Here is a 17,473-nt window from a genome sequence, read left to right on the forward strand (position 1 = left end):
TTTGCAACGGCCCATTCTTCGATCACAATAATGCCATTATTGGGTTGCCTGGTATTCAGAAGACGTAACAATATTCTCAGTTTTTCCGCTCCATTGTGGACAACGTTTTGAATAAGTAGAAGCAGTATCACGCTAAATGAAGCTGCGTTAAAATAATCCCCATTCAGGTTTTTGATGAATTCCTTAGCGTTCATAATGAAAAATAGTAATTAAATTGCAATGTAATTAAATTTCAAACAGCTATTTATGCTTATGCTGGTATTTATCGTTTACTTTGATATCATATTACTTTAATGTGATCAGAGTTTTGGAGCTGTATTCAGTTTGCAGGTACACTTGATAATTTAATCAGGATTTGTTAGAATACTGTTTAATTCTATATTATATTATGCTATGTGCATATTATATTATATTGTGTGCATTATTATATTATGATATGTTATTATAATTTTTTGTTATTATTATATTATTGTTTTACTCTATTTCATTGTAGCATATTAATATTGATATGGTACAAAGGAATTTAGAAATGAATCGTTTTGAAATTTGAAACTTGCAAATTTGCATATCAGAATATTTCTATATTTAGATACTTAAAGATTTATAACTTTGAAATTTTCTAAATTTCTAACAGTACAGGTATACCTTAAAATAAATGGTACATTTAGAAATATTTAATGTTGTGTACCCAGCAACCTTTACAGTACGATACAATTTTAAAAAGTTTGTAAAATAGTAGAAAGTAACAAAGAAAAAAAATGAATCGCATGACAATAATCAGTAATAAAGAAAAGAAGAAAAATACATAACAAAAAATAATAAGAGATAAAGCAACGAAAATGAACAACAAACAAAACTAATAAAAACTAAAGAAAATAAACTGAATAAACTAAAATAGAAAAAGTAGGACTGGTAGGTAAATACAAATCGCTAGCCCCAGTTTTGTCACTTTCCGTTAGAGCGACAAGGCCCCACAAAGAATTAGACAGTAGATAGTGTAATCTTCAGCTGACAATTAATCTTTTCTTTTCAGGGAGCAGACAATCGCCCGAAAATGGGGTTGAAAAGACGTCGTAACAAAGCAGAACACCCACGAAGTGATTAATTCGAGTTAGCAGTAGGGTGTGCAAAAGAAAATGATGACTGCCATGGCCAGGTTGCCTTGCAAGCAAACTTCGCCTTCGCAGCAACCGCGGGTCAATAATTTTGGAAACAGTCGAAATCCCTATTGGGAGATGCAAACTAGGCATCCTGCTCCTCCTTATGTCAGAAATCATCATCGGCACACTGATCATACAGGTAAGATAATTCAGTAAGCAATGAGATGATGGGTAGTTTAAGTGTTCGTCGAATGACTTGTGGCGGCGATCTCGAATGATGCTTCTTTAAAATTTACAAATTTACAAGTTTACAAATTTACAAGTTTACAAGTTTACAAGTTTACAAGTTTACAAGTTTACAAGTTTACAAGTTTACAAGTTTACAAGTTTACAAATTTACAAGTTTACAAATTTACAAGTTTACAAATTTACAAGTTTACAAGTTTACAAATTTACAAATTTACAAGTTTACAAGTTTACAAGTTTACAAATTTACAAGTTTACAAATTTACAAATTTACAAATTTACAAATTTACAAGTTTACAAATTCACAGATTCACAAATTCACACATTCACACATTCACACATTCACACATTCACACATTCACAGATTCACAGATTCACGCATTCACAGATTCACGCATTCACACATTCACCTATTCACACATTCACACATTCACACATTCACACATTCACACATTCACAGATTCACAGATTCACAGATTCACGCATTCACAGGTTCACAGATTCATAAATTCACAGATTCACAGATTCACAAATTCACAGATTCACAGATTTACAAATTCACATATTCACAGATTCACAAATTCACAGATTCACAAATTCACAGATTCACAAATTTACAATTTCATAAATCTACAAATTCACAAATCTACAAATCTAAGAAGCTGTAAGTCCACAAATTTACAACTTTAAAAATCTACAAGTCAAAAATTAAATAAACGAAGAGCTTCAATTAGTCAAAAATTGAAAAATCAAAATAAAAAGTTTTTAAAAAAGTACTAAATTTTGTAACCTGGAAAATCTATACTTAAATTTAAAAACTGAAGAAATTCTAAATTTCAGAAAATTCTAAATTGAGAAATCTTTCCATCGGTACCCTCGAGTGCCCGTCCGTGCACCCTCGCTGAACTAACCAATTAGTGAACTAACCCTTGCTCCTTTATTTTTATAATATATTATATTATTAAATGTCACGTGTTACGGTGACGGTGAAGGTCTAGGTGCTCACTTTTCATGATCAGCTTTTTTTAAACTTGCACTTGGTACAAGGGAATGTCGATGCATGAGAAGACTCTTTGAACTCGTGGCACGTATTTATACAGCTTCTAATTTCTTCTCTGGTGAATACCTGCTCTGATGGAAGGTGCTCTGAGAAAAAGTAACAGATATTAGAAGTGTAAAGATAGTTATTACGCGGTTGTTTCACATGTCACATACTCCAGGCCCGTTTGAACGTAAATTAATGCATTCGTGCCTCTTTGACGTAACAGCAAAGTTTCAACTTTGAAACTTTGTGTATTTTTACAAGATGTTAAAGTGTACTTCACACGTTTTGAAAATTTTAACTCTTAAATAGTTAAATTGTATATGGTTTAATATAAAATAGTTATATAACAATTAAATGGTACATTAACATTTAAAAAATTAAAATATACTTTAAGGTAAATGATTAAATTATAATCGACGTTTGAATACTTTTTAATTCGGAATTAAAATATAATTGTTAATTGAAAGATTTTTCATGAAAAATTACAATAGGTTATTGTGTGTCTTAAACTTGTCGAACTGCATATGAAAAAAATTATTTAAAAAGTTATTAAAAGAATTAATGCTTAGTTAACCATTCACTATTCATTTTTAATTAATACCTCTTTCAGTAAAGAACAAAAATATTAATTTAAATTCAATCATGTTTGATGCAAAATTTTAATGTATTTTTTAACCGAATTTCATATGTAAAAATTAATTTAAAATCTCAATTGTTAATTGCAATTTCTCCGCTATAATAATTACAATTTAATTCTGTTTTTTTAACAAATATGACGGTTTAGAGTTTAGAGTATTTTTTGGCACATAAGAATAGTGGTTGCGCCCTTATTTTTGACGAACCAGTTTTCACAACAAAATTTGCATGATATTAAATAAATGTAAATTATCTATCATCCAATTCACATTTGCATACTCGTCCTTTTCTTGAGAATAGTTTAACAATCCTACGAGAAAAACTACCCTTGCTGTTGCAAAGATAGTAAGAAAAGAACACCTTCTTTTAGGATTATTTTTCTAGGGGTACATAAATTATTTTAGTTGAATTCATACGGCTTTACAAAAGGGGTACATTAATTCTTCCCTTTTTTTCCTGGCAGTCTTATTAAACTTGCAAAGAAATTGTACTGTGGGGTGCATGAATAACTTTGAGGATGTGTCCTTTATAGAACCTTGAAACCTGGCAACGGTTACTATTCTATAAATAATTCAAAGTAGTATAAGTAAGTATTAATAAAAATTTAAGAAAGTAATTAAATAATTAACTTCAGTGTTATAATGAACATAATTTTGTGAAGAGAAAAATAATATTTTGCAAAATAAATTTTTTTAGTTCAAATTTCTCAGATAAAATAATAATGTGATTAATAGTATTATTTACAGTAGTGATGTAACAATATTAATATTCTTATATAATACTATTAACCATAATATTATAATAATATTAAGATTATAGTGTTATTAAGAGCAATACTGTAACAATATTAATATTAATAGTAATACATAGTAGTATGAGTTTGAACTCATCAAATTTTATTTTGAACAATTGTATTTTCCTCATCTATAAATTATAGTTATCAAAATATTGTGCAGTATTAAAATTAATTATCCAATTATTTTTTTTAAATTTTTATCCATATTTTCCTTAAAAATAATAATAATATCAATACTGCTACTAAATCTATATTACTATAGATTGTACAATATTCCCACAAAATTACTATCCCTAAAAATGCGTAATTACAAAGTATTAAAAATTAGTATAATTTCATCCCCCTAATAACGCAAAGTAACAGCGAACATTACCAAAAGAAAAATTATTTCTACCGAAACGAAAAAATAATTTCAATTTAATGAGACGAAGAAAAACACTTTTGAGATGAAGCATTTTAATTAAAAGTTCAGTCTGAATCGATTTCTGATGCGAACAGGTGCTCTCGCGATTCATAAAGCGCTTCTTTATTTATGCCTTGAACCTGTGCAACCTTCCTACGGGCAACTTAATATCCTTGAACAAAGTTCCTATCGAACGGGTTGTTTTATCTTCACCCTTCACCGTTATCGTCATTAATTATCCTATTTACGACGACAGCGAGACATGACCCGGCAGCCTGTTCCCTTGTAACGATGTTCAACCAGTTATCAACTATTTATGGAAAACTCTGTTAACACTAGAGTAACCAAACCAGATAGAAGCTTGCCAAAAGTGCTTCAACTAATTTTCTGACCGCTGTAAATTTCCTATTCACTCTCCACTGCTTGTTAGTTTAAATTCAGGAATAATTAATTATATGTTTCTCTTTTATGTTGGTTGCGTTGCAATTTAAACATTGATGGCGAGTCTGATGCACTTTGTGATCAATTTTATTTGAATTAGTACTTTAATTTGGAGTTCAAGTCCAGTTATAATTTGCATAGCTAACGATTGGATAATACCATAATATTTTAACTTCATTTGTCTATTTTAATATTTTAGCTGTTGTTATATGTTATTTTATGTTTTTGGGAAATTTGGAATTTTGAAGGTTTGACATTTGGGAATTTGAATATTTGAGAATATGGAAGTATGCAGATTTAGGGATATAGGAGTGCAGGGATTTAGAGAATTAGGTACTCGCAAATTTGGAAATTAAGTATTCAACAATACGGGAATTTGGGAGTTTAAAGATGTCGGAACTTGTGGATTTACGAATTTGGCAATTTAGTACCTTTAGAATTTACAAAATTTGGAAAATTAATGTCTTAGGAATTTTAAACCTTGAAAAAATCCATATCATGCAATAATTAACTCTATCAATTTTTGACCTCTAAGTATTGGCCTCCACTTATCTAACCTCCACAAATGTACTTCCACATGTGCGCTTCTTCCAATTAAAGTAGCAAGTCCCCATTTGAAATGCATAAAACGAAAACAGATGGCTAAAGTGTGAAAGAAGTATTCGAGCATTGGCAAGAATATATCGGTAAAAAAGCACGAGGACCAGTAAGGTCCCTTGGCAGCAGTATCGTGACAGAATCATTGATTGTCTCGAGGCACTTTAGTTCCCCGAGGCTTGTCAGACGCGCGTCATCAATCATCAACATGCGTGCGACGCGAAAACGGGAGAAGCCGCAAATGTTGTTCTGCTCGTCGTTAACCCTTCAGCTTGTCTTCAAGTCCTCCTCTTCAGCGATACACTTTAACTCGAGGACACGTGTAAAATGCGTACACGTGCACTACTGTCGGTCGGCCATAGGCGTAGCACGTGAAACGTCGCATCCATTAACCGGTTAACTGCGTTTGACGTGTATACACGTCGATTCAAAATTTTATTTCTGTATTGTTGTGTACATTGTTTATATAAAAAAAAATCATTTACTGTTAAAACTTGAAGTTTTGATATGCGATAAAAATTTGCTGGTATGTTTTTTTTATATTATTAATTAATCTGCTATGTTTATTATATTATCAATAAAACTTGTGGTTGACGTTTATATTCTTCGTGTAAAAATATTACAATTTATTTAAAAATCTTGAAGATACAATAAGTAATAAAAATTTTGGAGGTAAACAATACTTTCGAATGAATTTTCATGCAAATTTTTTTCAGGTCGCTGATTATATGTAATTGAATTTTCTTAATTCAAGATGGTTGATCCAATATGGCTAATCGTATTTTAGAAAATGATAAAATCAGATCGAAGTACTTATATAAGGATTTTTGGAATCCCTAAGTACAAATTTGTATGAGAATTCATTCGAAAATATTGTTTCAATAAAAATGATCAGAAGTAACGAAATTTGCAACTTTGAGCCGCCATGTTGGATGTCGCCATCTTGAATTTTAAAAACTTACATACATCCATGGACTTGAAATTCACTTTTCTAAGTTAAACTGAAGCATTTTTAATGTAATGTAGTTATTCGAATAGAAATCTGTCAGACTGTTTTTTCTCGAAAAATTGTTTATAACCTTTGAACTGATTCTTTGGAAAAAATATATTGGGATTCTAAAACAATCAAGTTTTACAGAAGAAAATTTTTGTACTGCATTTTTTGAAAAGACAAAACATCTCTTTGAGCGAAAAAGTCTTAAAAAAATCATTCGTTTGTATTAATAATAACCTAAATATCAAATTAAATTTTCGCGGGTAAATGTGTGTAAGCCAAAGATGGAGTTAAAAACGCGCGGCAAATTCAAATGTAACCAATTTCATGAATCGCTCTGTATAACTAAATTATGAATATTTATTCACTGATTTAATATAAAGGGATACAAAACGTATAAAAATCCTATGTTACACATAAGAAGTCAGTATAACATATTTGAAACGCGCAAAAACGTGAAAAACAAAAATTTTAATCAACATAAGTGGAGATTGTATGAAAATATGTACGCATTTCCATTTTATGCGAAAGAAAACATTTAATTAGCAGAAGTGACTTCATTTGATATATTCGTATGAAAAGAAGAACTAAAAACAGTTTTAATCTGTTTATAAAACGCTTTGAAAAAAGTATTTTTCTCAATTGTCGGCTTCTTCGGTTCGTTCATTTCGAAGTCGAGGAAAAATATTGATTATCAACCACTGCTGTCAATGGCATTTACTCGTTTAATAATTTATCACTTAATTAACCCTGTCCACGTTATATGACTCCGAGCGACTATCTAGCTGGTCTATTTTTAATTTTATTACATCTTATCATTATAATTATACTTGTCAGAGAAATGAATTAGTTCGTGCGGAATTCTCATTCTTGAGTTATGAGTTGCATTCTGCAATATTCGTTCTTGTAAGGTTATACAAAATTATTAATTATAGTTTGTTTATTTGATTTGGAAATTTAGGAAGTTAGGAAGTTAGACACTTGGGAATTTAACAAGTTTTTAGATTAGAAATTTGGATATTTAGGAATCATGGATTTGAAAATAGGAAGTTGTAAAATCAGAAATTTAGAAATTTGAAAATTTGGAAATTTGGAAATTTGGAAATTTGTAAAATTAGAAATTTAGAAACTTGGAAATTTGGAAATTTAGAAATTTAACTTTTCCCAACAATTAGGAGTTGCAATTATTACTTACTCTAAGTCAATATCTATTATAGAAAACACAAATTTTGTATTAAATTATTTTTCCAATCATTTTTCGTGGATTAATGGCAAACTATATCTACAGCCCCGAAAACGGGAAATTATCTAGCAATCACCATCTTAATTCCATGATCTCAAATGTGTAATTGGGAATACACAACCAAAAGAATCCACACTTCGTATCTTTTGTCAAAACCACGCAATACAAATCTAATAAGTAAACTAAATATTTCATAATTAACACAAGATTAATTACAAATGAAATTCACGTTCATTATACATAAATATACAAGCGAAATTAACAACGACAGTAAAATTTATTCCAATAAGAAATTCTTATTTCAATCCATCTAAAGATGTATTATTATCAGAACAGTTTACTAACAATAACGACAATAAATTTTTCAGGATACTTGACAAATACCCAATCATATATGATTCTAGTACAATGTAGTACAAATGAATGAAAATGAAAATTTCATTAAAGCATAATTTTTCTGCATAAAATAGTAACTCAATGAATAAATAGAACACAGTATCATTTACAGTAAGTTGATTAACAGTATTTCTACAGACAATTCCCGATAATATTCTGTGAAAAATTAATTCTAATCCATAAAAGTTTACAGCGCAATTAGAGTGTTGTCATGGTTTATTCATCAGGTCGGGTACTAGACGGAACCTTTTTACACGCAATTTGCCCTTCATTTATTCCTGACGACTAAGTAATCTCGTTAGTTTCGTTCATCGATGTGGAAACATTTTTCTTCATAACTCGACCATGGTTCACGGTATCAAGAAAAGTATTCTTAATCAGCCATGAAGGCACTCGTATCTATCAAGCTTCCGTTCCGTTGTTCGTTACAATCGTTTATCAATACGACCGTGTTGCTGTATGTAGGCTGAGCACAGGAATTTTGTGGAATTTCGGAGAATGAAATATTTGGAGGTTTTGGGAGTTTGCGATTTAGGGATTTTGGAATTTACATTTGGAAAATTTGAGAAGTTAGAATTTTGGGATATTTAGAAATTTAGGTGATTAGGTAATTTGGGAATTTGTACGTGTGGAACATTTGGGAAATTTAAAAATCTGGGAAAATTGTGAAATTTGGAAATTTAGAAATCTGGAAAAATAGGGAAATTTAGAAATTTAAAAATCTGAGAAAATTGGGAAATTTAGAAATTTCAATAATTTGAGAATTTAGACAGTTAGAATTTAAAAACTTAGAAAATTGGAAAGTCTGGGAAAACTTGAAAATTTAGAAATCTGGGAAAATTGGGAAATTTAGATATTTAGAAATCTGAGGAAATTGGAAAATTTAGAAATTTGAATAATTTGAGAATTTAGTCAGTTAGAATTTAAAAACTTAGAAAATTGGAAAATTCAGGAAAATTGGGAAATCTGGGAAAATGGGAAAATTGGAAAAATGGGAAATCTGGGAAAATGGGAAATCTGGGAAAATGGGAAATCTGGGAAAATGGGAAATCTGGGAAAATGGGAAATCTGGGAAAATGGGAAATTTGGAAATTTAGAAATCCGAAAAAATTGGGAAATTTAGAAATCTATATATCTGGGAAATTTGATTACTATTTTCTAAACGACTTAGTTAATTGCATTTTCAGTTCATAGTTTCCGGTAGAATATTGCACAACCGGATGTATTCATGGCTACCCGGAAATTATGTTAGAGTGAAACTATTGATGAAGCTGGCTTTATTCGTAATATTTTATGCGACTTTCGAAATAGGTATTACACTTCGATTCACATGTGAAACGCTGCTGTTGTTTTTAATTTTACAGTAGATGAATTCGATGCTAACAAGTTTTAATATGTAATTTCCTTCGTTAATAAACTGCAGTAGTTTTTGCGTTTATGATATATCGAGGTTTGCAAGGAAGACATAAATCATTTAATTCATAGATCGTGAATCATATAGTTACGTGGTTTATTTACATTTTATAGATTTTGATAAATTACTAGTGTATAAATATTCACAATGTAGTAATTAATATTTCGTATTTCCATTTTTATTATACCTGTAAAAATTAAAAATTACAGTACGTTTGCTTCATTATGTGATATATTTTTAATTAATGTAAGAGTAAAATGTCTATATATATATATGTTATACATTTTACTCTTATATATAATATTTATATATAATTTATATCTAATTTATATATAATTTAACCATTATATATAAATGGAAATTTGTTTGTACGAAATTAATAGACTTCGACACCGTTTGACCAATCACAATGAAGATTGGCACACATATGTATTTTTCCACGGAGAAGGTTTTTAGGTATATAAAAAATTGGTGACAAATTACAACTACGATAAAAATTTTCAATTTTTATTATTTTTAGAATTTTTTTATTTTTTACTATTTTTATTTTAAAATACGGATATTCACTTTTCCTGTACGTAGCTGTGACATGCCTTTGGGAATTCGTATAAGTGCCCAAAATACTTGCAATATTACGTTACAGGTAAAAAACGATACCTATGTGTCAAGTTACAAGTAATCTCCACACATTCTTTATATTCTCGAAAAAATTGACTAAATATAGAAAAAAAAGTACGTAAAATTTTTTATTTAAATTCAGCTCAAATTTTATTTACTCATAATAAAAAATAAATTCAAGCATTATGTAGAAATTGTTAATTTTTTCTATTAATTGTTAAAATTAAATAATTTTTAAATTACAAATGAATCGTAATAAAAATTGTTAAAATTATGAATTTTGTCTATCACTTCTTTCTTTTAAAAAATAAAAATGAATTAATTTAACAAATATTAAATAAATATAATTAAACATATTTTATGAAAATGAATTAGTTGATTAACAAAAATTAATTCAAATAAATGAAATCTTGAAGAGAACAATGAACAGAATAATGGTAGAGACATTCTTCGAATAAAAAAATGTATTTTTTCTGTCAGTTGTATATAACTAAAAGATCGGGAATATAAAAACCAATTGATTTCAAGTACATACCTTCGCTTTAAAATCAAAAGTAAATAGCCAGAAGTTCTAAAATTGTCAAATAAAAATAAAAGGTATACAGAGGAAATAAAGCATCCAATATAACGTAGTGACAAATATAATTGTGACCAAAGTGATTGATCATTGAACGATCAAAAAAAGCTCAACTCGAACCGAGACCAGAATCTAAATATAGCTTGATCAATTCGGATTCTCAGATCTTTTTGATTGGAGTTCATTAAACGAATCAGACCAATCAACGCTAAACAATAACTCTAACAATCATACCAATAAATAGTAACTGCAGTAAACTCTCGATATAAGCGAAATGCTTAAAATTATAAGTAAATATATTTCAAATTATGTCGTGTTTGGTTTCATTTCAATCAGAAAAATTTTGCAAATATTTTGCTAAAAGTTTCATAAAGAAAAATGAAAAATGAAGAAGTTCTATTCTTGCATTAGGATTGTTCCATATATGTGACTAACAATAACTTAATTATTACAAAATGTTATATACAATACAAATATATAAATATTTATTTAGGCTTTGTATTTACCTGCGTTCAGTGAACTTCAATCACTAACTACACGATATAAACGAAAATTCAGACCTGAAAAGTACTTATACCGAGACTTCACTGCAAAGCGATGACCATAGTCATCTCAGAGACATTAAACGTTCAAAACGACCAAGAAGTAGCATTCAAAAGAACTAGTTGCAATCGCACGGTGGTCCAGTAAAGAGCAAGTTCCGGAAAAAGGCTCGTTATCGCCGGTGCACAACAGGAAACGTTCACGGGGCTAACGAGGCTCGTGGCCGAGCACGTGGCTAACCCTGTCGAGCGTGTATCTGGCTCGGTATCCGTTTACAGGAAGCGGGCTATTTACCGTTTTTACTCGAGTGTCACTTACAGCCGTCTGGTTTCCTCGTCACGTGCCACAGGGAAGCGGAAGAGCGCGGTGGAGCTGCTCCAGGAGACGAAGGCCTTGTACGTGAAGAGCGAGACGGTGCTGGACCGGAAGCAGGAGCTGAAGAACAGCGGACATCTTCAGGTTTCGCAGTTGAACGCAGCCAGTGCACCACCCAGATTGCTGAGAAAATGCGCCAACACCTCGACCTGTTCCATGCAGCCGACGTCCCCGTCGCAGCTGCCACCTGCTTCGTTGACGCCGCCATGTTGTTGGGCATCTTGCCACGAACAGGATAAGCGTAAGTCTTTCAACACTTGATTAGATAATTAATGATCTATAGTGATTCCCTGAAATTAATTTCGATGATAATTCATAGCTTATTTCATAGTTATAGTATATTTGGTTTCTGCATGCGAAGTGTAAGTGATTTTGATAGTGGAGAGGCAGATAGGTTTGATGAGATGGAAAATGGTAGTTATGAGTATGTGGCTTCAAGGTTGAAGAAACACTGAGTGAAGCTTTTGAAAATATCTTTTATGTGGAATAGGTGATTGGAGGTTTGAACATTTAGAAATTTGGGGAGTTGACAATTTGAAGATTTGGGGATTTGGGGATTTGGGGATTTGGGAATTTGGGAATTTGGGAATTTAGGTATTTGGGGATTGGGGGATTTGAGGATTTGAGGATTTGGGGATTTGGGAATTTGGGAATTTGGGAATTTGGGAATTTGGGGATTTGGGGAGTTGAGAATTTGGGGATTTGGGGATTTGAGAATTTGAAGATTTGGGGATTTGGGAATTTGGGAATTTGGAAATTTGGGGATTTGGAGATTTGGAGATTTGGGGATTCAGGGGTTGGGGGATTTAGGGATTGGAGGATTTAGGAATTTGGGAATTTGAGGAGTTGAGAATTTGGAGATTTGGGGATTTGGGGATTTGGGGATTTGGGGATTTGGGGATTTGGGGATTTGGAAATTTGGGGATTTGAGAATTTGGGAATTTAGAAGTTTGAGAATTTGGAGATTTAAATATTTGGGAATTAAAAATTTAGGAATTGGGAATTAAGGAATTGGGGAATTTGGGAATTTAAATATTTAGTAATTTAGAAATTCGAGAATTTGGAGATTTAAAAATTTAGAAATATGGGAATTTGGGAATTTAAGAATTTAGGAATTGGGGAATTTGGAAATTTGAGAGTGGAATTTGGGATATTTGGGAAATTTGAGAATTTGTGAATTTGGGACTTAGGGAATTGAGAAATTTGGTAATTTAGAAATTTGAGAACTTGCAGATTGAAAAATTTAGGAATTTTGAGATATCAAAATTTGAGAATTCAGGAACTTGTGGATTTAGAGATTTGCAAATCCAGAAATACAGGGATCTAAAAATCTGAAAATATAAGAATTAAAAAATTGTCAAATACAAGAATTCTAAAATTAAAAAAATAAAAAATTAAATTTGACAATCCAAAAGCTTGAAATATAAATTGTAAACTATGTAACTAGAAATTTGTAGACATTCCACTAACAAATTTACCACAGAACAATCCAGCGTGGCACCGGCTTAAACGACCTGCCATATCAAGCCTCGTGGTTTGTTCCGTTTACAATGTATCACGTTACTCCGAGAAATTGCCATGATGCCGTCTCTGGCATACACCTTCGAGCACATGATCGATTTAACTCTGGCTATTTAAGTGTCGTTTATTCCTTCGTTCGTATAGCTTTTCCTTTCCTTTGCCGGGCAACTTGCCACCACGAGATAGCCGTAAGTGGTTGTCTGAGCACTTTCGAGAGCTCTTCGAATCTTCCCGTAGATAGGTCTGGGAATAAGTAGCGATCATTTATGAGATATTCCTTGGCTAATGCCATTCGGTAAATCGTCAACTCTGTTTACGCGTATTTTATATAATTTTATGAATCTGCAGGCCATTCTGATACGTCGCTTTTAAAAATATTCATATTTCTCAAATGAGTTTCGTAACTACGAAAGATATTCGATTTTTACTTACCTGAGAGGATTCCGTAGATTTTCTTAACTGTTGTCAGTTTTTAACATACTATGAATTTTAATATCTGTTTAAATAGTCATTAAACTTTTGCGACCGTATTAGGGACATGCAAAAGTTCTATCAAATTTAAGATACTTTTCTTCATGAATAATTCATGGTCGTATAGCATGTTTAATCAAAATGAGGTAAGTGCTTATAACTTTGACCTGCTCAGGTTTAGGATGTAATCTATTTTCTCTGAATTATTATCTAGTGGCAATTTTAAATAAATAAGATGTAAATTAGTTATTGCGTGAAGTAGTCCGTGTTAAATTAGTAGTTTAAAAATAGATTTTTTACAACGGAACAAAATTAGTAACTGATTCACTTCTTCAACTCTCACATTCTCAGGCTCCCAAGTTTTCAATTTGTCAATTTGTCAATTTGTCAATTTGTCAATTTGTCAATTTGTCAATTTGTCAATTTGTTAATTTTTCAATTCTTCAATTCTTCAATTCTTCAATTCTTCAATTCTTCAACTCTACAATTCTTCAATACCTCAATTCTTCACTTCTTCAATTCTTCAATGCCTCCATTCTTCAATTATTCAATTCCATCATTCCTCAATTCTTCAATTCTACAACTCTACAATTCTTCACTTCTTCAATTCTTCAATGCCTCCATTCTTCAATTATCCAATTCCATCATTCCTCAATTCTTCAATTCTTCAACTCTTCAACTCTTCAACTCTTCAAGTTTACAATTCTTCAATACCTCAATTCTTCACTTCTTCAATTCTTCAATGCTTCCATTCTTCAATTATCCAATTCCTTCATTCCTCAATTCTTCAATTATTCAATTCCTTCATTCCTCAGTTCCTGAAATCTTCAATTATTTAATTCTCTTATCTAATTTAATTCTTCAATTCAATGCTTCTATTCAATTCTCCAATTTTTCTATTTCTCAATTCTATCATTCTTCAATTCTCAAAGTCTTAAATTAATTTTTCAAATTTCCACAGCTTTAAATTTAAAAATTTTCATGATTTTAAACCCCTGATATTTCCGCGTTTCCAAACTTCTAATAATCCATAAATCCGATGTCCCATAATTCCAAAGTTCAGAATTTTACGAATCACCAAATTTCCAAACATCGTGTATATTACACATTAATCGTGCATGGATGACGAATTAATCAAACTGTTCATATAATCGAACGACGTATATGGCTCACGTGTAACATCAAATATTACTATTTATTACAGGAAATTCAGCATATTTGGAATACTGTTAATTTGCAATATCCAAAAGTTAAAACAATTGCGTACAAACCTTAATTTAATATTTTCTTAATTTTCTTAACACCATTTACATTGAAATTAAATGTTAAATTATAAAAGTTTTTCGGTGGATATTCAATCACTGTAATTTTCGTATACTTAAAAACTTTCGAATAAATCATTGAATCTACTTACTTTCATATTAACCTTTTGCACTTCTTAATTTCTTTTATTAATTTAATTTGGAAAACAGATCAAGAAAAGGGTTCTCAATAAAATACATTGCAACAGTGCTGAGTATGTAACATATATTTTTCATTTATTATAACATTTTGACTGCCACCCACACATGGGTGACGCTTAATTTTCCATACGAATGTACCATCTATATTATTAAAAATTTGTCCACTAACCTAATTGGAAATATTCGTATTGATTATTTGAAACTATGAATAATAAGTATAACTAAATAATGTGAGAATATTTGGTAAGATTTGTTAGAAACAAAAACACTATCTAACCCTTTGCACTCGAAGGTAATTTGACTGTTTGCAAACAGCAACTTTAAAACTTAGTTAAAAAGTTAAATGAATTCTCTTGAGGTTATTCCTTCTCTATTAATAATTTCCACTATTGTTTGTTTCTCTATGTTTATACATCACACGTGTAATATTATAGAATCAGTTAAAAAATGATTATTTCAAATTATTGTATTAAATAAAATGGTGACTGAGAGTCACCTCTCGAGCGCAAAGGGCTAATATAATTTTCAACTGCTTCTGTGTGGCAGCCAACGTTATAAGTAGTAAATAAAGAGTATCTTTATTTATGCAATCTATTTATCCGAATTAGTTGCAAAATGCAAGAGAAATGTGATATCAAGCCACACTCGACATAGAAGTGCAAAGCGTTAATTCCGTTGTTTCGTGGTTTGGCGAACATTTCGGGAACACAAATACGATGAAATTTTCGGTATCACATGTTGCTAATTCGGAATACCGAATATTAATGTAGTTTGGAATATTCTAAAGCGTACCGTTGCTTTTGTTTCATGGGTAACAGCTAACGTCAAAAGAAGAGAACACCGAATGCAGTGTTTCATGCGTGAAATATGGCTACACTGCGAATGCGCTGATTATGTCTCCGGAAGTAACACCTCTGACTACTGCAAGTAAATTTTAAGACTTCGAATTGATATTTACCCGAGATTGTTTCTGTGTTGTAACTTTTATGCCTGATTGGATTATAACAAATAATTGTATTACCTACGTATTTCTTATTTTTTGAAGAGAAGAGATGCAATACCTATCATAGTCATTTTTGTAATTTTTCAATTATATTATAGTTTCGAGTTTTTAATTATATATCAATTCTATTATAGTTTCGAGTTTTCAATTATATATCAATTCTGTTATAGTTTCGAGTTTTCAATTATATATCAATTCTATTATAGTTTCGAGTTTTCAATTATATATCAATTATATTACAGTTTCGAGTATCTTTTATTTTTCGAGTTTTATTGCGATTAATAGTTTAAAATGTAAAAGTTAATATTTATACCTGCACCGTAATCAAATTGTCATATTTTTGTAATTTTTCAATTGCAGCAATGTTTCGAGCAACTTTGGAATTTCAAGTTTTATTGTCATTAATAGTTCGATATACGGAAGTTTATATTTATACATTCACTATAATTAACATTTTTTTACATTTTTGAAATTTTTTTACATTTTTGAAATTTTGCAATTATATCAATGTTTTGAGTAACTTTGGGTTTTCAAGTTTTATTATAACCAACAGTTCAAAATATAAAAGTTTATATTTATACTCTCACCATAATTGAATCGTTGCTTATTGTCAGTTTTCAATTATACCAAAGTTTCAAGTGCATTTTGTTTTTCAAGTTTTATTATAACCAATAGTTAAAAATATAAAAGTTTATATTTATACCTTCACCATAATCAAGTAGTTACTTCTTGTTATATTTTAATCATACCAAAGTTTCAAGTATCTCTTGTTTTTCAAGTTTTATTATAACCAATAGTTCAAAATATAAAAGTTTATATTTATACCTTCACCATAATCAAATCGTTAATCTTCATCATATTTCAATCATACCAGAGTTTCAAGTACCTATTGTTTTTCAAGTTTTATTATAACCAATAGTTAAAAATATAAAAGTTTATATTTATACCTTCACCATAATCAAATCGTTAATCTTCATCATATTTCAATCATACCAGAGTTTCAAGTACCTTTGTTGTTCAAGTTTTATTATAACCAATAGTCCAAAATATAAAAGTTTATATTTATACCTTCACCATAATCAAATCATTAATCTTCATCATACTTCAATCATACCAGAGTTTCAAGTACCTTTTGTTTTTCAAGATTTATTATAACCAATACTTAAAAATATAAAAGTTTATATTTATACCTTCACAAAAGTTTATATTAATACATATCTTTTGTTTTTAAAGTTTTATTATAACGAATAGTACAAAATATAAAAGTTTGTCAAATTCCCTGTGATGCAGGTTCCCACCCTCCGCAACTTTTTATTCGTCTCAAACAAACTAGTATTCCAAATATGCTGCACTTCCTGTACCGTTTATAGAAAGAGTATTTGTGTTTCTTAGGTGCATCGCTGCACTTGTAAAAAAATTGAGGTCGTAGGAAGATAGGCTTTCTTATACCATTCAGTTTCTTTCTTCACAATTTTCTTCTCTGGTAGTTTTTACCATTCCCATGGAACAACTTGTGTATTTGTTCCAAACCTCTTGTTATGAATTAAAATATCACTCTTTATTATAATTTCTTTGGTTTTCACAAAAAATA

General features: G+C 30.2%; 1 protein-coding gene across 10 annotated transcripts in view; it reads left to right on the top strand.

The window, feature by feature from the left end:
* The window catches only part of LOC100876095 (uncharacterized), a 65,290-nt gene that overhangs the window by 37,292 nt on the left and 10,525 nt on the right, over positions 1-17,473 (top strand). For 4 of the 10 annotated variants that reach the window (XM_076528951.1, XM_012290899.2, XM_012290901.2 and 1 more), the window contains exons 2-3: positions 1,034-1,299; positions 11,399-11,665. In XM_076528951.1, coding sequence (XP_076385066.1) covers positions 1,137-1,299; positions 11,399-11,665 — 430 coding nt within the window. In that variant the 5' untranslated portion in view covers positions 1,034-1,136. Of the gene's footprint in view, positions 1-761; positions 917-1,033; positions 1,300-11,398; positions 11,666-15,697; positions 15,803-17,473 lie in introns of those variants that run through there. The other 6 variants (XM_076528947.1, XM_076528950.1, XM_012290893.2 and 3 more) reach the window with 4 other exon arrangements.

Source organism: Megachile rotundata, chromosome 2, assembly GCF_050947335.1.
Source record: "Megachile rotundata isolate GNS110a chromosome 2, iyMegRotu1, whole genome shotgun sequence".
Lineage (NCBI taxonomy): Eukaryota > Metazoa > Arthropoda > Insecta > Hymenoptera > Megachilidae > Megachile > Megachile rotundata.